This window comes from Schistocerca gregaria, chromosome 8, assembly GCF_023897955.1.
Source record: "Schistocerca gregaria isolate iqSchGreg1 chromosome 8, iqSchGreg1.2, whole genome shotgun sequence".
Classification (NCBI taxonomy): Eukaryota; Metazoa; Arthropoda; class Insecta; order Orthoptera; family Acrididae; genus Schistocerca; species Schistocerca gregaria.
In genome coordinates this window covers 197,633,619-197,655,949 of record NC_064927.1, presented here as the reverse complement: position 1 = coordinate 197,655,949, position 22,331 = coordinate 197,633,619, and the positions used below count along the sequence as shown (strand labels likewise).

The following is a 22,331-nucleotide window of genomic DNA, read 5'->3' as shown; positions in this document are numbered from 1 at the left end:
GTATACCCAGTTCTTTGAAGAGGTTTCTGCAGGACGTCCGTGAATTTACTCCACAAATAATACGTATTACACGCTTTTGGACTATGAAAACTTTTGTTTAACTTGAAACGCTACCCCAAAATACTATACCATATGACATTATGGAGGCAAAGTATGCAAGCTTTTTCATTTTTATGTTGCCTATGTCTGCTAACACTCGAATTGCAAACACAGATTTGTTATGGCGTTTCTGCAGTTCTGTGGTGTGCTCCACCCAACTGAATTTATTATCAATTGTAATCCCAGGAGTTTAAGACTGTCAACCTCGTATATGTGGTTCCTTTTTTTCCCCACTTCTTTTTCACATGTGCACACAATGCAATTGTGGTACGTGCAACTGCTGCGGTTAATAACAAGTTGTCAGCCATCTTGAACTTAGACGAAAAATTTGATGACAGTGTAATGCCCCTTCTAGCGCTACGTCAAAGATCTTTGTCAAATATATTTGACAGAATATTTGATCAAATCTTTGACAAAGAAATTTTATAGTGTAATACCGGCCTGAGATATTCTTGGTGACCAAGTATCGCCCTTTCCTTTACACCTTCTTCTTGAAGAGTGTGTTTTGCACACACCTGTCTTTCAGTATAACAGCATAACACGGTTGCAGGCATATGTTTCTGGTGTTACAAATACTCTGGCATCTTTTATCACTTTAACAATCATGATATTAATTCCATAGAAAATGGCTGCTATTATTTGGGAACAGCAGATGAAACATAGCAATCACTCTATCTGCAATTTGGTAGCTCTACAGGAATGGCTTCAGCACAACAAGGCATGCCTGAAGAAACTTGTGGACAATCTTCCTTGTCAAATTGAGTCCTTTATCATGGCTAGAAGTGCTTCTATACACCATTAGTATGATGTTTCCTGGGAGTGAGTAATTTTCTGGCTGGTGCACTGAAGATTGTATGTGGAGTGCCTTTACCAGTTGGTGTATTATTTTGAGGTACTCTAATTGATTATTGGCATTCAATAAGTAAGAGTCAGGACATATTTTATCCAGGGAGATGCAATAAGTGCTGAACAGAAGCTAATGCTTTTGTGCCATTGTGTGCATTATGTCAGAGAGGAACGCTCCGTAATGTTTTGTATGCTGGAGACATAGCAGATTCATTTGCATTATTGTTTTCACTTAATTACTTTGCATAGTGGTGTTTTTAAAGTGAAAGTGTTTTGAGTATGGGCAAGCAATGTGCAGTTGTGCTAGTGTTGGTTGTAATTCTCACAATCGCAATACGAAAGGGTCCAAAGTAATGCTTCATGTTTTCCATCATGATGCAGATGCGCAAAAGATTTGGCTATTGAAATGATGTAGAAAAGACCCTGTGAATGTTGCAAATGCTAGAATATGCTGTCCTCATTTCAAACTAACTAATTGTGTTAGACTTGCATTTGGAAGTGTTTAATGTATCACAAAAATGAGTGCTTAACAGCAAAGCATTTCCATCTCATATATTGCCTTGTAGCAGTAGCGCCGGTGATAGCACATCACATGCAACAAGAGACAGGAAGGAACATTGCTACGAACGATAGATCAATAGAAGCATCATAGACACTTCAGAAAAGCGCCACCAGGGAAGACAATTGCTGATACATGTACATTTACAGATGAAGCTGTTTGTAGTGTTTCAGATAAAGGCACTTTACAGAATTCCACAACAGCATCACAGAGGAGAAATGCTCGTTTGAAAAAAGTCCATGAAATTGCGAGCATGTAATAAAAATCATCAAAATCAGTTCTCATCAATGAAATGACGTCTGCACGATGAAGAAAGTAATAAAATGCAGTTGTGTCACCTGAAATTAATTGAATAGTGGACCAAATATCTTCACTCAATCAAATCAGGAATTTTTTGCAGGGGTCAAAATGGGTTTGTTGGGTCAAAGAGGAAATATGCAAGTTGCTTAATGTCGTGCCATTTCACAGAAAAATTAGAATTCTTTCAGGGGTTACATACTCATTTCGAACATTTACTTTGATGGAAAACTGTGAAAACAGACTGTAGTTTGCACTTTTTTTGCACACTTCAATTCAATAGGTGCCTGATTTTTATTTTTTTAAATTTATTATTATTATTATTTTTTAAACTGCAGTTTCAGTTTAAAAGTTGGATGAGTCACAGAATGCAGCAGTAACAGTCTAGCAATTGCGGAACAGCAAATTACATATAATAATTTGAGTAAAAACTGATGCATACCACAAATACATTGCATAAACGTACGGCCCTCATGTTGTAGCACTTTTCTTGAGACAGAAGTTGTTCCTTAGCAATGTCACAGTGTCAGCCAGTAGCAACACAAAACACTTACTGCTCACTCTTATTTTTCTATGGACTTTGATTTTATAAACTTGAAGAAAGACATAAATTAATCAGTTTTCAGTTAAAATCAGTTTGGTGGTTGGGTAATATGACTGCACTTACTTATATGAAATCATATTTTCCGAGAAATTCAACACTAAAAGAGCATCCAATCATATGGAATGTGGCATTGGCGCCATCATTTTCTGACCATATTTATATAAAATTTGAGGTTGAAATGAGTGTTTAACAGACCATGGCCTATAGAAAGCCTAGGAAAACAAACTAGAGCTCTTACAGGAAAGGCCTCAGCACTTGCTTACCATTTTAGGTTGTTTGCAGATGACTCTGTCATTTATTGACTAGTAAAGTCATCGGAAGATCAAATCAAATTGCAAAAAGATTTAGAAAAGATATATGAATGGTGCGGAAATTGGCAATAGCCCCTAAATAATGAAAAGTGTGAGGTCATCAACAAGTGCTATAAGGAATCCGTTAAACTTCGGTTACATGATAAATCAGTCAAATCTAAAGGCTATAAATTCAACTAAATACCCAGGAACAACTTAAATTGGAAGGAACGCACAGGAAATGTTGTGCGGAAGGCTAACCAAAGACTAGATTTATTGGCAGGACACTTAGGAAATCTAACAGATCTACTAAGGAGACTGCCTACATTATACTTGTCCATCCTTTTTTAGAATAATGCTGTGCAATGTGTTATCCTTACCAGATGAGATTGATGGGAGTAAAAATTCAAAGGAGGACAGCATGTTTTGTATTATCTTGAAATAGGGGAGTGTGTCACTGAAATGGTATAGAATTTGGGATTGACATTATTAAATCAAAGCCCTTTTTCATTGCGGAGAAATCTTAAGAAATTCCAATCCATAACTTTCTCCTCGGAATGTGAAAATACTTTGTTGACACTGACCTATATGGCGAAAAATGATCACCATGATAAAATAAGGGAAATCAGAGCTGGTACAAAAAGATTTAGGTGTTTGTTCTTTCCATGCGCTATCCAAGATTGGAATAATAGATAACTGTAAAGGTAGTTCGATGAACCCTCTGCCAGTCACTTAAATGTGATATGCAGAGTATCAATGTCGATGTCTGCCATTATGATGTTACATTTAGAAAAATGTCCAATCACCAAGAAGTTGAGCAAAAAGGAATGTCTCTTGGTGGAACAATAACCTGAAATTCCAAAGGAAACAGGTAAGAATACTGTTCTACGTTGCAAGAAGGAAAGGACAATGGGCAAAATATCAGGAGGCCCTTGCCAAATATGAACTTGCAATTAAGCAAGCGAAACTGCCATCATGGAAGGTATTCTGTGAGGAAGTGAAAGTACATCTACTTGTGCCAGACTTTACAAAATCCTCACCAGAATACCACCTAAGCCAGGATTGTGAGTATACAAGGACAGAGTATGAGGCACTGGATGTGCTGCTCTAGACACACTTCCCTCAGCGCACTCTAGCAGACAACATAGAGATTCAGTCCCTGAGAGGAACTGGTTTAAGATAATCAAAGAGAGAAGTGGGAAACTGATAGACAAGGAGTCATTTTCAAAAAAAAAAAAAAAAAAAAAAATCTAGTGGACAGTGGGGACGTGTCAACTGTTCAAGTCACGAGGCACAGATGGAATCGTTTCAGCTCTTCTGCAACAAGCAGGAGAGAGTTTAATTAAACTCCTATGCAGGTTGCTTAGGGTTAGCCTAGTAGCTGGACTCATTCCTGATGCTTGGAGGACAGTGAGAGTTGTTTTCATTCCAAATCTGGGGAAAGTTAGAATGAAATTTTCACTCTACAGCGGAGTGTGCGCTGATGTGAAACTTCCTGGCAGATTAAAACTGTGTGCCGGACCAAGACTCGAACTCGGGACATTTGCCTTTCGCGGGCAAGTGCTCCCGAGTTCGAAGGTAGGAGACGAGGTACTGGCGGAATTAAAGCTGTGAGGACGGGACATGAATCGTGCTTGGGTAGCTCAGTTGGTAGAGCACTTGCCCGCGAAAGGCTGGGGAAAGTTGATTATGCCAATGCCAAGGGTATTAGACTGATCGATCTATCCTCCTTTCTTCTTAAGAATGAGCACATTAGGGAAAAGAAGTTAACTTAGGTTCCTGTGTATGTAAACCAACACGCATACCAACCAGACAAATCATGTAAACGGCATTTCACTTGTTGGGAGGATGGAAAAAGCTCTACATTTTCAGGAAATTTCTCTGTCTCTCTTCCTGGATATCAAGGGGGCTTTTAGCAATACAACATTCTAATCCATGTTTAGAGCTGCAGAGGAGCATGGCATTTAGAGTACCGCAAATAGGTGGATTACAATTATGTTGAGTAGAAGAAAAGTAGAAGTCACCACAATTAACGAAAAATGTAATGAACACCACTAGAGGATGTCCACAAGGAGGGGTTTAGGCTGCACTGCTGAGGAATCCTAGTGGTGAATGAACTCCCTGAAGAACTAAACCCGAGAGGCTACTTTTGCTAAGGATACGAAGATGATTTAATCGTAATAATATGTAGCAAATTTAGTAATACTGTGAGAACAATGGCTCAATGGAGATTGAACATTGTGAAAAACTGGTGTCTTAACTACCATCTAAGGGTCAGCTGCAAGAAAACAATTTCATTACCATTCATAAGAAAACATGTCCAGGACATGTACTGGAATCTAGAGCTTCTCAGTGAACCTCTACCTGTAGAGGCGGTAGTGAAGTATCTTGGGGTAACCCAGGATGTGAAACTGTCATGGACCCCTCACGTAAGGAATACAGGGTGCTCAAAAAAAGTGTCAAATACTTTCAGAGGTGGCAGTAACCATTGAAACAAGGAAAATAAGTCTAATAAACATGGGTCTGGAAAGGAATACTTTCTGAGAAGTCCAATGTACATGGATCTGGAAATACATTTTTTCTGCGATAAACATGTATTATTGTGAGAGTTTATGCTGATACTTGGTGCACATCTGTTAATGTAATAAGTAAACCAGTTGTACATCATTTGTCGTACTTTGTTTTGTGATCTACAGAACTCTGATGTACATTATAAACTTTATAACTTAAACAGCAGTGAATCATAACTTGAAAAGTTTGTGGCTGGCTGATTGCCATGTAAAATATAAACCTTATAATTGCACTATAGTAACGGTTCTAAATATGTCAACTCTGTACAAGATACCGTTCAAATTTACCTGTTTCCATCCCTGAGCACCTTTCTTTTCTCTCTCACAAATGGTGTTGGTCCTTTTGATCTTTGCTATGTATGGTAAGCATAGATATTTGTCTTAAAGTATTATTATATTGTAGGATTGGCCACTTATTGTATTTTAATGTCATCCATTTCTCCCGTTTTTCTTACAGTGCCAGAAGAAATTTTAAGAATCCAGATTCAGGCTCAATCTTGTCAGTGTAGTAGTTAAAAGTGAAACATCAGCCTTATAAATAATGAAACTTTTGAAGAATAAATATGTGATTTTGAAATCTTGTGTTTTTAATCAACTTGCATCTATCCACAGTTTCTAGATTGTCTTTCAGTGTAGTAAAAGCCCTCTTGCCTGGCTTTCTTGTTTGTTTTCAAAATAAATTTTTTTTGTGGTATTAATATTTGATTAACCTGTTACATGCTGAGTTTTTAAAAAGTTTTGTTCATTTTTTTCTGCTTGAAAGTTATTGTTGGCATCTATAATTTGTGATGTTATTAAATTATTTGAATCTTTACTAAAAGTGCATGGTATACCGTTATGCAAAATAAAGGAAAGGCAAGACCGCACAGATGCCCATTCACACGTACCACTGGTGTGCATTTGTGAGTATCTGTGTGTGTGAATATGTGTATACTGTCTGCCAGAAGGAAAGCCAGAACTCAAAAGATAGTTGTTAGTATTGTGTTCTGTTATGTATGTGTATACACCATACATCAGTATGCTAAAGGGGAGTGGTTGGCTTTCCATTATTTTATCTATTGTTCCATTCAGGAATTTCCATATTGTTGACCTACCATTTATTATTTTATAATACTGTATTTTCTGTGCCACATAGGAAATTATGTCGTAATTGCAAGTGCAAAAAGAAAGACCATGATGTGAAGGATGATGAAGGATATGAACAATTTGAAATACTACTTGGACCTGCTAGTAAGAAGAGGAAACGTGGTGCTTGTAAGTTTACTTTGATTTCATGTGGTTAGACATCTGGGAACCATTCAGTAATCACTTCTCTGTTAATGAGATTATGTTTTCACTTTCATTATCATTTTCTTTCATTTTCTTCACAATGTTTTAAGAGTATTAACAGTTGAAAATGAGAAAGTTTTAGGGCTTATATGTTGACTCCTTAACATGTCTGTTTGCTAAGTAAGTTCCAAAGAATAACTTTTTTTATTAATGAAAACATTAATTAGTGAATGAAATTACATTTGGACATGCTTCTAGCCTTATGTAGCGTGAACGTTTTGATTCCAAACCTTGCCCTTCTCAGTGGTTCAAAAGGTACATGACCAAGTCTGCCATCATACAATATCAAACTCTCATTGTTATATCTCTATCTGGGGTGCACAGACTTTTGAATGTCGTGTTGAGACGTTACAGTAAACACCAACTGGGGGATTACAGGTACTGGAATGGGTACTCTCTAGCAGTCTAACACTAAACTGTTAGTGCTGAACACATGTAAGGAAGGTTTATTTGTAAGTTGCTCGAATAAATTCTGGATTTTAAGTTCTTATTGTTAAGCGGTTAACCAGAGAATCTGTGAGAGTGGTTTGTGCCATATGGTTCTAAATTAGAAACACTCCAGTTCAAGATTACCACTTTTGGAGTTAATTAATTTTAAGAAAATGAGTTGCTGCATGTCAGGTGAGGTCACATAGAATCTGAAAATGATTGTTTATGTGGATACCCCACACTTAAGTATATTTTGATTCTTGGACATCTGACAGTTCGAGGGTCAATTGAAAAGTTAGTAACCATTAAATAAAATATCTTTTAATCATACTGAAATGTAATTTATTTTTCAAGTATGTCTCTTGAGGCAATGAAAGTTGTCAACTGTAATTTCAGCTTCTCCCAATTTCCCAAAAATTTGGTATTTCAGGATGTGCAAAATGAAAATTAGCTTCGATCATCATCTTTTTATTTCAAACAAGAATTCTTCTCAGATTTTTCCTAGTTTGTATAAAAAATCTGGTATCCTGTCCCAATGAGTTTGAAAGCCTGCCAGAACATGTGGACCTAGATGATAGACGCTAGGAGATGCTCCTGATATTTGCGGACACTGCTGTCATTGCATAAATGCTAGGTGTGGGCCATGCCCCATGTAGCCATGCTGTAAAGCTGGCCACACTAGGATCCAGACCTCAGTCGCATTCCAAGTGCATTTAAGTATTGTTCCTTGTATGCAGTGTTGCTTGGCTTCACATACGAGGTCTGTCTAAAAAGTATCCGACCTTTGATTTTCCTGTGCAAAATAGAGACAATAGCGTGGCCCCACTGTACGCAGTAAAGGAAGAGACCTTCATGCTCAGGCGTGAATTTTGTCGTCGCCTTCCAGCACATCTGTTGCTGCCTGTCGGTTGTTGAGTGAGGTGCTACACAATGTGTTCGTCAGATTACCGATTCTCACAAGATGAGTGAAAGTATTGAGCAGAGATACTGCATAAAATTTTGTCAAAATCTTGGTGATTCTCAAAGCGAAGCAATTTGTAAGATTCAGCAGATGTTTGGAGAAGATGAGATGGGTGCAATACAAATTAAGGAGTGGTTCAATCGATTCAAAAATGGCCGTACATCAGTGGAGAGTGACCAGTGTTTTGGGACACAAATTGCTCGGAGCGCGGCTGTTATTGAGAGGATGCAAATGGTGATGGCAGAGTGTCGTTTGACTGTGTAGGAGATTGCCCAAGAGGTTGGAGTGAGTAAAGATTCTGCACATGCAATTTTGCGTAATGATTTGAACATGCACCAAGTGGCTGCAAAATTTGTGCCCAAGTAATTGTTGCTGGAACAAAAAGTGGATGTTGCACAGGACCTTGCGTACACCACCAACACTGATCCTGGATTTCTAAACACCGTGATAAGTGGAGATGAGTCATAGGTGTACGGGTACAACCCGGAAACAAAAAGATAGTCGTCACAATGGAAGCCTCCCGAGTCTCCAAGGCTGAAGAAAGTGCGGCAGGTGCGAAGCAAAATTGAGGTGATGCTGACTGTCTTCTTTGACGTCCATGGAATTCTGCATCATGAATATGCACCAGGAGGACAAACAGTGACAAAGGAGTACTATCAAGATGTTCTCCAGTGACTCTGTGATGCAGTTCGGCGCAAAAGGCCAGACATGTGAATGGCAAAAAACTGACAACTGCATCAGGACATCATCCCCACACATTCATTCCACTTGATCCAAAATTTCTTGGCCGAACATGGAATACAGCCATTTGCCAACCTTCCTACTCTCCAGACATGGCTCCTTGCGATTTCTGGTTGTTTCCAAAATTGAAGACGCCACTGAAAGGAGTGCTGCACTGAGGAGAGATATCGATGTTGGTGAGGCCTGGCATGAAATCGGCATTCCAAAACATCTCAAAGGTGTTCTATAGGATTCATGTCAGGACTCTGTGCAAGCCAGTCCATTACCAGGATGTTATTGTCGTGTAATCACTCTGCCACAAGCCGTGCATTAGGAACAGGTGATCGATTGTGTTGAAAGATGCAATCGCCATTCCCGAATTGCTTTTCCACAGTTGGAAGCAAGAAGGTGCTTAAAACATCAATGTAGGCCTGTGCTGTGATACTGCCACGCAAAACAACAAGGAGTGCAAGCTCCCTCCATGGAAACATGACCACACCATAACACCACCACCTCCAAATTTTACTGTTGGCACTACAAACGCTTACCGTGATTTGTCACCACACAGCTGCAATTCATGTTCCAGCTCAAGGACTCCACCTTCACAATACAAGTCTTTTTCTGCAATGTTCTGTGACCAGCCACTCTGTGCTTCAAATGTAGAAGTCGTCAGTACTCTTAAACTGATGAATACATGCTAGGTTTGTCAACAACTCTTTTAGATACATAATTTATTTTTATTGATCAATTCCAGCTATCTGTTCAGTTCTGGCATAGTTGCCTTTGGTTGACCTTGCACTGTGCAATAGTGCGCCTTTCGTATGTCAGGGAATCATCATGAAAGCTTTATAATGACACATTTAGTGCTTCTGTGATGTTGGTTTGTGTTTGATTTGCTTCAAGATAACCAACGATTCTCTACTTCAAGATAAGATCTGACTGAAATAACATTGCAAAATTCAAAAAAAGACTGAAGCCTACTCTCAGTGAAAGTGCAAACGTGATTGAGGCGTTTTGGATCTAGGTCACTGCTCTTAATTGTCTATGAATGACATGCTATTCAAAAGAGGTACTTTCCTTTTCGGTACAGTTTGCTTACTTTTTTATGTGTTACGTAGGTCATATTTGCAATAACTTGTTATGATGTGGAATGGGTCAATAGTTTTACAAGTAAGATACATTTTCTCTGCAAAAATGTAACTACATTTCGGACATTCAGATAAATAAATTTTCTTTAGGTGGAGCACAATTATTCCTTCATGTGTTGATTTCTTGGTCATATATAGTAACTTTCACTTTTTCTCTTTGAGTATTATTTTTCTTGATTATGCTTACCCTTCAGATATTAGTGTATAATTTTACTTGCTTCTATTTTTAGTGTGATTTTTGCATGATAGTGTATACAAGTCAGTGAATGTGAGAAAATGTATTGCTACGTGCATTGTATGATCCTTGGAGTGTAACCACCTAGATAATATTATTCAGGTACTCACTTCATCGTCCATGCAGCCTAATAACATTACTTTAGCCATATGTTGATAATAGTATGGCCAATCACTATATATGATGTGCAGTCTTCACCATTAATATGCAAGCTAGAACTTACTTAATAAGCATATATGCTATTTTATGAAGTAGCACAATTTGTATGTAGTACTGAAATCTTTGCCATTCGGGTCCAGATTGTACCACAGAATTGTCATTAAGGCTTTAAGAGAAAATCAGTGACATAGATTACAAAGGACATTGTTCATAAAGAAGAGATACCAGCCTCTTAGATTTTTTAGAATGTATGTATGTATTGAACTGGGGACCTAGAAACGATGGAGAGGCTACGTCCTTGCCATAGCCCTCAGTGGTTCACAACAGGCTGCAGCTGTCCACTTACCCCACCGCTGCCCCACACCGAACTTGGGGTTATTGTGTGGTTCGGCCCCCAGTAGACGTCCCCCCCCCCTCCCCCCCGGTATGTTCATTCCAGGCAAGTGTAACCCCAATGTTTGCGTTTTAGAGTAATTATGGTGTGTGTGTACATGGAGACAGTGTTTGCGCAGCAATCGCTGACATAGTGTAACTGAGGTGGAATAAGGGGAATCAGCCCGCATTCGCCGAGACAGATGGAAAACCGCCTTAAAAACCATCCAGAGGCTGGCTAGACCTCGACACTAGCCCGCCGGGCGGACTCGTGCCGGAGACTGGCACACCTTCCCGCGCAGGAAGCAGTGCGTTACACTGCACAGCTAGCCAGGCGGGTTTCTTAGAATGACTGAATGGTGATATGTCTTTGAATGTCCAGCCAAGTTGATGATTCCATTTTTCTGCTCAATATCTCAAAAACTGACAAAGTTGTCTTGAATGGTTCCTGGACTCCAGGCAGACTAATTTATTCAACTCTAGCTAATTTATTTTATTTTAAGTGGTTATCTCATGTGGGACACATCTAAAAATTTCTGATTGTATGGTTACAGGTCTGAATATCCAAGTCCCAGGTGTTGACAATGCAAAAACTGTTAAAAGTGCTGAAGTGGCATTTGATTGGGTCCCCCCAAATGTTTCTGATGATGTGGTAAGTGAAATAATGTTTTGCATTCTATGTTTTAAAGATAAAGAAATAAAATTTTGTGTGCCAAACATCTACATTTATATTATGCTATTGCCCTGTGGTGTATGTCATAGGGTAGATCATGTAACACTTCATGCACTATTCTATTTGCAAATAGTGTCTCTCCAGTGCTTACCGAGCATAAACTTTGATTTCTTCTTCTTCTTCCTCCTCCTCCTCCTCCCCCTCCCCCTCCCCCTCCCCTTCTTTTTTAGTCACAAATGCTAGCCATTACACAACCACAGCACTATAGATAAATTAAAAAATGGTAATAATTGTAAGATCCATAGATCACCTACACCTGTTGTACAGGATTTCGCCATTTCATCAAATAATGTGGGGCTATTCCAATGCTGGAGAGCTTCAGCAATAGTGGCAATCTAAGAAGGCGAAATAAGTTGAAAATGTTAATCAAGGTTTTCGTTGGGGAGGGGTTGAACTTAGGTTGTCCATGGAGCAATGCTAACTGTAGTGCTGCGTTAGTGTAATGGCCAACATCCGTGCCTAGTATGCAAGGAGACTCGGATTCAAGTCCCAGCTGTGCCACAAGTTTTAATTCATTTCTTCAGCTTCCATCATCACCATAGATAAAAATATCTTGAGGAAAATTTAATTATGACATCTAGCTGAAATTTATTGCAGAAGTCAATTAGTCTTTCTCCTCTCTCATTTCTACTACCAAGAAGCCCATATTTACACATAACCCTTTCTTCTACTCTAATCCCCAATTATTATTACAATTTCATCTTCCTTTCCATACTGAATTACCCATTCAGTATCCTCATATACTTTCTTCTCTCTCTCTCTCTCTCTCTCTCTCTCTCTCTCTCTCTCTCTCTCTCTCTCTCTCTCTCTCTCTCTCTCTCTCTCTCTCTCCATCTTCTGCTTGCAATGTTGGCATGTACACCTAAGCTATTGTTGTTGGTGTTGGTTTGCTGTTGATTCTGATGAGTATAACCATATCTCTGAACTGTTCACAGTAGGATATGCTAAGTTGCAGACAGGCATGATTAAAAGACAATTACACAAACCTTTTGGCCACTCCCTTCATCAGCAAAAGGGAAACCCACTCCATTGATACACACAAGAAAGCACACCTCATGCACACATAATCACCAACTACGGCAGCTAGAGTAACTATGCAGCTATTCCATGGGATGGAAGCAGCAGCCTGGAGGAGGTGGGGAAGGGGAAGGGATAGCAGTGTACAGGTGGGGGGAAGACAGGAACACTTTCTGGCAGAGTGTGCAGGAAGTACAATGCCAACAGGCTCAGCATCAGTAGGGGGAAAAAAGTAGTGAAAAAGGAGCGGAGCAGGGAAAGATGAGCGGGTGTGTTGCAGAGGGTTTCAAACAAAGAGGATGGACATAAGAATGGGGAGGAGATGGTATGACTGAGGGGGTGGAAACTGTTGGGTGAAGGGTGTGGATATAGTAGGTTTCCATAGGTTGAGACCAGGACAATTAGAGAGGAGAGAATTTTGTTGTAAGGATAACTCCCATCTACACAGTTCAGAAGAGCTGTTGGTGGAGAGGATGCTCCACATGGGTGGGGCAGTGAAGCAGCCACTGAAATAGAGCATGTTAACTTCAGTTGCATGTTGTGCCACAGGGTGGTCTACTGTGCTCTAGCCCACAGTTTGGCGATGGCTGCTGATCCTGGTGGACAGTTAATTGGTAGTCATACCAATATAAAAAGCTGCGCAATGATTGCAGCAGAGCTGGCAAATGACATGGATGCTTTCACAGGTGACCCAACGCCTGATGGGCTATGATAAACTTGTGACAGAACTGTAATGGGAAGTTTTTGGTGCATGGATTGGGCAGCTTTTGCACTTGGGTTTTCCACAGGAATATGATCCTTGAGCAAGGGGTTGGGATTGGGAGTGGAATAGGGATGGACTAGGATATTTTAGAGGTTGGTTGGGTGATGGAACACCACTTTAGGAGGGATGGGAAGGATTTTGGGTAGGATACCCCTAATTTTAGAGCATGCTGATGGATAATCAAAGCATGGTGAAGGATGTGGTTCCAGTCAGACATGGTGCTGGGTGATGAAAAGGGCATTCCTTTGTGGATGGTGGTTGTTGGTGGTGGTGGTGGTGGTGGTGGTGGTGGTGGTGGTGGTGGTGGTGGTGGTGGTGGTGGTGGTGGTGGAGGAGGAGGAGGAGGGATTAGGGGTCTGAGGGGATATGGCACAGGAGATTCGTTTGTGGACTAGGTCTGGGGGGTAGTGCCTGTCTGTGAAGGCCTGGGTAAGACCCTCAGCACACTGAGGAATGGAATTTTTGACATTGCAGATTCCCCATCCGTTTGTGGCCAGGTTGCATGGTGTGGATTTTTTGGTGTGAAGGGGAAGGCAGCAGTCAAAATGCATGTACCACTGATGGTTGGTGGATTTCGTGTAAACAGAGGTTAGTAGGTCTATGTCTATGAAGGTGGCATGCTGGGTTGAGGTGGATGGGGTGAAGCAAATGGGAGAGAAGGTATTGGATTGTGAAGGTGATATGGTGTCTTGGCTTGGCATTTTTGTGGGGCTACCACAGTCTCCTATAGGTAGCCTGTAAACAGGTGGCATGGGAGGGTGTCTTGCAAGTGCCCATGGCTATGCTGCAGATTTGTTTGTGTTTGCTACCTTCAAAGGAGTAGTAGTTGGGGGTTAGGATAAGGTTTAATAAGATGTATGGTAAATGAAGTAGTGAGTTTGGAGTCTGAAGGTCATTGAGCAAGGTGGTGTTCAATAGCGGCCCACTTTGTTGATATTCCTACTGATTTCCATTGTTTGATTTTGCTGAACTGCTTTTCTTCCATCCTTCAACCCTGTGATGCTTCCCATTATCGCTATTGCCTATAACATTACTCTTCTCAGTGTGTGCTTATTCATTGCCTCCCTAACCACATCTACTTCCGAGACACACTGTATCAACGATCGTCCGTGCACAACCCAGGCATCGTAACTGCATAAGTTGTTGATGTAGCATCTCATGCTCCAGATTTTTTCCTTTGGTGGTTAAAATTTTATCTATTGCCACTGATCTCCTTCATCCCTCATCCTGATGCACTTTAGCATTTATTTTCTATACCTGCCCATCTCACATGTATTTGTGATCTTCAACCTAACCCGTCCTCTCTCCCTCTCTCTTCCCTTCTTGCAACCCACACACTCCCTACCTCATCTGTTCCACTTCCCCCACATTTGAGTATGTTTCTAATGTATTTGTTTGTATTTTAATGTGTTTCATAATGTGTTTCATAATGGTTTCATGCAGTGTCACTTTTTTTACATATTTGTGTTCATTTTTATATATGTGCGCATATTTTTGCGTGTCTGTGTGTTTTTCAGTATGTCTTTAAGTATTTTTTAAATGTCTTTACATATTTTTACACATCTTTTCTCTTATCCAACTCCTGTCACAAATATCGACACCTACTTTATCCATTTCTGCATCATTCCTATTTTCTTTACACCGCTCCTGCCACAATGGTCTGCTGCTCCATCTTTTGGCACCAGTTCAGAGAAGTATCCCTTTCACTGGCTAAAACCCAGTCTCACATCCTATTCTTCAAATGCTGCCTAAACCATGGAATCTCTACAAATGGCCTAACCATAAAAATCCCTTTCTCTGGATCACCTTCACCATTTCAGATTCCAGCAGTCCTCGGCCCTCACAAACCTGGTGCTGCACAAACAAATCTCCATGGCACAGGCATCCCAGAACTACCTCTGCTCCGTCCACAAAGATACTACTACTGTTCAATCCCTGCTCCATACATCACATCTCTGAAACTGAATCCCTTGCTCTCCAGCACCTGAAGGAGCATTCCAGCCCCCTACCCTCCATAAGTTATCCAACCTGCTGACATTCTACTGCTGCCTCAGGGTACCAGTGTCCACATCTGCAGTGTTCTTTCTCATCCACCCCTCATAGCACTTAATCCCTGCCTAGTTGACCTTTTCAACTTGCCACATCCCACAAAACTTCCCACCAATGCTCCTCCAAATACAGAGCCAAAACATTCCTGTAACACTGTTGTTAACCTTTCCACCAAAACCCTCAGTTCTACAGAAGTTTCACTCCTACCCAAAGACCCCACGTTTAGCCCTACACCCAAATTTAACCTTGCTGGACTTGGCAATTACCTCATCTCCTCCTTCCAATCCCTGCAGTGAACACTTATTTGCAGCTAATCCCTCCAAGCAAACCCAACCTAATTCCAATACTGAACCCTGCCTCTTCCAGTTTATTACAAGCATGATCCTCTCCTCTTTCCACCTAACCACCCATTGGGTACCTTCCAGGAATTTTTTACCTCTAACCTAGCCCTGCCATCCTTTCCCTGGCTCCTTCCTTGGAACAACTGCCTTTCAGTAGAAGAAAGAATAGTCATACACACCTGAAAACAAATCCTGACCTAATCATCCTACCTACAGACAAAGGTTCCAGTATTACCCCAAACTGGAACAACTGAACCACATCCTTCACCAGGGCTTTGATTACCTGTGATTATGTCCTGAAATGAGGGACGTGATACCCGAGATTCTTTCCACCCAGCCTAAAGTGGTGTTCCGTCGCCCACCTAACCTCTGCAGTCTCCTAGTCCATCCTTATGCCCTCTCAATCCCAACCCTTGCCACAAGGATCCTATCCCTGTGGAAGACCCGTGTGCTAGACATGCCAAACTGATCCTCCCAGCACTTCTTATTCCAGCCCTGTCACAGATTATCCTAGCCCATAGGGGACTGGGCCATCTGTGAAAGCACCTTTGTCATTTACCAGCTCTGTTGCAATCATTGCACAGCTTTTTATATTGGTATGACAACCAAAGAGCTGTCCACCAGGATGCACAACTATTGCCAAACTGTGACCAAGAGCACAGTAGACCACCCTGTGGCACAACATGCAGCTGAACATAACATGCTGGATTTCAGTGGCTGCTTCAGTGCCCTATGCATCAGGATCCTCCCATCCAACACCAGCTTTTCTGAACTGTGCAGATGGTAGTTATCCTTGCAACACACTCTCCCGTAATTATCTCATCCTCAGCCTATGGTAACATACCACCCTACAGTTTCCACCCCTCTGTTGTATCACTTGTCCCCCTTCCCATCTGCCACCCTATTTGTTTGCCATCATCTGCCAATGCAGTCACCCATCTTTCCTCGCTCCTAAGCTCCTTTGACTCCTTTTTCTCCCACCTCTCTGCCCCCCCCCCCTGTCCCCCAACCTCCTGACACTATGCCTGTTCACATTTCAGCCCCTGCACATTCAACCAGAAAGCACATTCCTCTCTTCCACTTCCCCACCCCCTCTAGAGTCTTGCTTCCACCCCAGATGCTAGTAGGATGCGGTCTAGTCCAGACTCTTATGCCAATGAGATAATCATGAAATTTTTTTCAGTTACACATCACATGTCCTGTGAATACACATTGTGTGTCTTTAATGCAGTGGTTTCCATTGCCTTCTGCATCCTCATGTTATTGATCACTGCTAATTCTTCTGCATTTTGGAGCAGTTTCACACCACAAGAGCAAGAGAGTGGCCTGAACTTCTGTCCGCTCCTCCATCCTTTTTCACAAGACCATTGGTAGAATAAGAGTGACTTCTTATGCCAGAAGTCTTCAGCAGCTGTTGCTAAAAATATTTCTTCAAAGTTTAGCCAGTGGTGGTGTTTGAACCCAGGACTGAGAAAGTTTTGATTACTAATCAAAGTCACTACACATAGATCACTGGTGCTGAATATAGTTAAATGCAAAAACTGTTTATATGGACCTGATCATGTTCATTGATCAACTGCCAATGGCAAGAAAAATGTTTCTGAAGAAGAGGAATTTGTTAACATTGAAGTTAACATTGAACAGCGAAGTGTAATGTGATGCGAATACATAGAAAGATAGGTCCCTTATCATTTAGCTACAAAATAGCAGGTCAGCAACTGGAAGCAGTTAATTCCATAAATTATCTGGGAGTACGCATTAGGAGTGATTTAAAATGGAATGATCATATAAAGTTGATCGTCGGTAAAGCAGATGCCAGACTGAGATTCATTGGAAGAATCCTAAGGAAATGCAATCCGACAACAAAGGAAGTAGGTTACAGTACGCTTGTTCGCCCAATGCTTGAATACTGCTCAGCAGTGTGGGATCTGCACCAGCTAGGGTTGATAGAAGAGATAGAGAAGATCCAACGGAGAGCAGCGCGCTTCGTTACAGGATCATTTAGTAATTGCGAAAGCGTTACGGAGATGATAGATAAACTCCAGTGGAAGACTCTGCAGGAGAGACGCTCAGTAGCTCGGTACAGGCTTTTGTTAAAGTTTCGAGAACATACCTTCACCGAAGAGTCAAGCAGTATATTGCTCCCTCCTACGTATATCTCGCGAGGAGACCATGAGGATAAAATCAGAGAGATTAGAGCCCACACAGAAGCATACCGACAATCCTTCTTTCCACGTACAATACGAGACTGGAATAGAAGGGAGAACCGATAGAGGTACTCAGGGTACCCTCCGCCACACACCGTCAGGTGGCTTGCGGAGTACGGATGTAGATGTAGATGTAGATATAGATTCAAGTGTTAGGAAGTCTTTTATGAAGGTATTTGCATGGCTTGTAACCATTTATGAAAGCGAAACAAGGATGATAAACACTTCACACAATAAGAGAATAAAAGGTTTTGTTTAACTTTTGGACCAGTAGAAAGCCAGCCAAGTTCTCAGTGTTGTTTATGTGCCTGTCGACATCTTGGCACTAGATTTATTTGGCGAGTTGTTAGCTTTACTCATTATCATCAGTTTGTGTTTGCCTACATGATGTTTTGTGTTCATTGGAGATGGATAACAAATTTTACAATTTAAAATTTTCCATAGAGTAAATAATTAGCAATGTATCAATGAACTATGCAACTCTCGTATATTGGCAGAGCACTGTTTTTAATAAAATTTGGATCAATGTTGCTATGCATGACAACTTATTTTATTGATCGTGTTCTCTTGCAATCAAAGATGATTTTGAGTGGCAGTGAGTGAATTGGGAGTGAAAATAGACTTGTGGTTGAAGACCTGCTTTTTATGTCTGTTACTGCTTCTTGCATTGTAACTGCAAATAGCACAGTTGTTATAAAAGTACATGTATTTTGTCATCATGCTCCTGAAACAGTTTTTCTTCCTCATTGTAGTATTTATTTTGATCATTGTGTGCAGGCAGTGGAATACATGAAACAGCTGCCAACAGCAAAGTTGCCAATCAGTGGTAGCGATGGTGCCTTGTATCGACGTCAACAACTTGAACGACAAGTACCAATACATGACTTGGATGCCAGCCGTTGTCACAATTTGACCCCACAGGAGGTGGAAGGGTTTGTTACAGATTATAATTAAACTTTATAAACAAACAGCGTGTTTTAAGAAGTATCTATAAATTAAACTCCTCTGTTTCACTTTTGTCTGTAAATGCAAAACTTTTATGTCTATTCTGTAGTTACGTTGCTAGTGTGTGTGTGTGTGTGTGTGTGTGTGTGTGTGTGTGTGTGTGTGTGTGTGTGTGTGTGTGTGTGTGTGTTTTCTACTTCACATTTCCTGCTGCACTCAGGACTATGAATTTTATTATGCTGCAGAATTAAACAGTTCTGATATGCAGCAGTGTTGACACTCAGCTAAAGCTAATTTGGTGGCCTTGGATCAAAAACTGTACTGTAAGTGGTTGTTGGAGATGATAGTGCTTAATGCACACAATGTGTAGATATTAATTAGTTACTGACATGAAAATAGTTGCAGCATGGAAGAGTAAGAGGCCATGTGCTCATTTTGTAATGTAATATCCATTTGCCATGCCATTCTCTAGAGTTTTGTTGAAGAAGGAACAGGCAGTAAGGGCAGTTAGTTGTTGCAGCCTGACTCAATCTAGTATGTGGACACTCCAGTTTGTGTATTATTGTTGCACTACTTGTTAGGAAGGACATCGATACAATTCTATTTGAAAGCAGGCGACACACATCTTGCCAGAGGTAGATATTTTGTTGTGCTACTATTTCCCATTGTTAGGTAGTTCCTTCAGTATTGATTCATCTTCCCTAGACACTTTTCATTGAGCATATTAGGGGAAATGGAAACAATAAGATTTTTTTTAAGTTATGGATTTAGTTTTTTTTTTATGAAACAACCTTATTAACTTCAGAGTGCTCTTCATTACATGTAATACATTGTGGGAATAATTTTAATGCTGATCTGCAGTATTGGCTATTTCCTCTAGTTGTTTCTTCCCCTCTCAATCATTTCTACATCATCAAATCAGTTTCATTTCATGCCTCTTCATAGCTCCAGGACTCATCAACTGCAATGATCGTAGAAAATAAATTCTGGGTAAGTTAGGAGCTATTCTTTCAATGTATAGCATGCCTCTGTTTGACACTCTTCCAAAAATTTTGCGTATCATCTTGTGTATTTTTGTTTTGCAGTGCATTCTAATGAGAGCGAGTTAGACATATTTAGTTAGCCAGTTTTACACTGCGTTTTATTGAATGACCACAAACCATTTGCCACCACATGATATTACCATTTTGATCGTGAAATTGAGCCCATTAGTTAACATGACTGTCAATAAATCTCGGCTGCTGAGTTCCTTGTAATGTTTTAGAGGTATGTGCTCGTAAAATATTAACATAAAAGTCTGAAGTACACTTTTTTATGATTGATGTGGATAATAAATTGCTAAAGATTAAGTTCACAATTCATTGCTAGCTTGTATTTGCATGGTATTATCTGTTCTGATACAGTTGTTAAATTTATAACAACCATTTACTTGCATGAGATAGATACCTTTAGGGACAGAAAAAAATGATTTTATTTTTGCCAAATTTTGTGTTTTGATAAATTTTGTGATATTTTTTGCCAAATTCAGTGGCTTATTTTGCCAGATTCGGTGTTGCTTTATTTTGTGTTGTTTTGCCAAATTCGAAGTGTTTTGCAAAATTTGGCGTGTTCTGCCAAACTCAGTATTTGTTCTGCCAAATTCGGTGTTAGTTCTGCCAAATATGATGATTTTTTTGTCAAACTCAAAATTGTTGGTCAACTTTCATGTTCTTTACCATATTCTGTGTATTTATTTTGCTAAAATCTGTGATGCTCTTTGCCAAATTCAGTGGTACTCTATACCAAATTTGGCACTATTTTCATCATCAAACAAAACTTAATTACACAGGACATATGCTGTTATTTTAAGAATATACATGAACTTTGACTTTGAGGAGACTAGATAACAAAATGCAATTTATTATTTGTGTCCTCAGAATTATAACTTTTTATACAGCAAAATCTCAGATTCTGTGATATCACATAAAAATTGCAAATTTCCTATTATTTTGCAACAAAACAATTTGTGTTTTTTTTCAATTTATCATTTTCATTAAATTTTCCTGTCCCTAGATACCATTCATTATATTCAATTGATTTTCATTCATTCCAGAAATTTTAATGATTTGACTGCATGACCCTTCTGTATTTCATTCGAACTATTACAATTGAGCATCAGTTATCTGAATGTTAGTCAACCACACTACAGCTTCACTGAACCATTATTTGCTTGGGCATGCTGCCTTTCTCACTGTGGCTTTGCCTCCCCATCGCCCCCCAGCCCCCACCTTCCCCGCACTAATGCCGAGTTACCGATGATAGAAACTGTTTGCAGCCTGCTACAATCACTTGAACCAACTATACAAGGAGGAAAACTGTGTGATAATTCTTTCAAAATCAAACTAAGGGGAATGTTAAGGGGAAAAGATTATGCTCTTGAAAACATTTACAATACTGACAAAACTGGGCCCAATTGAAAAGCTTGCCAAGAAACATTTTTGCATTGTATTGTGAATTAGCAGCATTTAGTTTTAAAATAAACAGGGATCATATTAATGGTTTTGCTTGTTTTAATGCAACTGGTAGCCACCCATTGCATAGACTTCTCATTGGTAAAAGTAAGAAACTGCATTGTTTCAAAGGCTTTCATATATTTATGATGCCTGTTGTTAACACTTTACAAAAGGGCACCTGAATGTATAATACAATTTTCATGAAATGGATTGAGGAAGTTTTTGTGCTCTTTGTAAAAGCTTTTAGGTTAAATAATGGCAAAAGGAAGAAAAAATTACTGCTCCTGACAAGGTATCAACGTGTACTTCATCTGATACCTTAAATGAAAAGAGCAACTTCATAAAAGTGATGTTTTATCAGCTGCTATGAAGTCTTTACTACAGCATGTGGCTCAAAGCATTATTTTAGAGTTTGAAATGTTATTACAGGAAAGAACTGATACATAAGTTATTGTTAGAAAGAGAAGAGGGTGGTGAGGAGAGAAAGAGAGAGAGAGGGGGGGGGGGGAGGGAAATAAGTCTGTTTCAAAATCATAAAAATCTGATTTGAAAGCTGTATCCTACATGAGTGGAGAAGCCTGGGATAAAATCTTGGGTATAGTAGAAAGTCTGTCTAATTGAAAATGACAACAGAATAATATGTCCGAAATTCTCAATCGTGCAGGATAGCAACATTGTGAACCTTGTCACTGATAAGGCTGACTGTGCTAGTATATCGCACCAACTAGTGATCCAGAAAATGAAGATGAAAATATACTGGCTGCTCCTGAAGAATTTACATTTTTAGATACTGCTCTGTGATGGATGGAAACACAAGATGCAAGCAATATTAGATACCTGTGGTGGAAAAAGTGTGTGACTTAGCTACTCGTAAGTTGGTAGGCCTGCTTAAGACACCAAAGTTAAAGTTTTTTAAGTTTTAATTCTGTAAGTATGTACTGTACATACAAAATGCATATGAAATACATATTTTTTTGCTTACTAGGTTGTACTACATACATTCGTACCATGTTTGCCTCTCTAATAAGAAAAGAGAGTCATGCTACTATAAATATGTGTAGTCTTTACCAGCAAATAAAACTATACAGCTAAGTTATCAATATAAACCAGTTTTTCTAAAATCCATGTCTCCCAACTTGTTCAGATAATAGACACTTTATTGTATT

The 22,331-nt window shown here is 39.8% G+C and overlaps 1 protein-coding gene across 21 annotated transcripts in view; it reads left to right on the top strand.

The window, feature by feature from the left end:
* The window catches only part of LOC126283946 (testin), an 82,896-nt gene that overhangs the window by 8,274 nt on the left and 52,291 nt on the right, over positions 1-22,331 (top strand). For all 21 annotated transcript variants that reach the window (XM_049982354.1, XM_049982361.1, XM_049982366.1 and 18 more), the window contains 3 exons: positions 6,401-6,519; positions 11,173-11,270; positions 18,506-18,660. In XM_049982354.1, the coding sequence (XP_049838311.1) occupies positions 6,401-6,519; positions 11,173-11,270; positions 18,506-18,660 (372 nt within the window). The remainder of the gene's footprint in view (positions 1-6,400; positions 6,520-11,172; positions 11,271-18,505; positions 18,661-22,331) is intronic.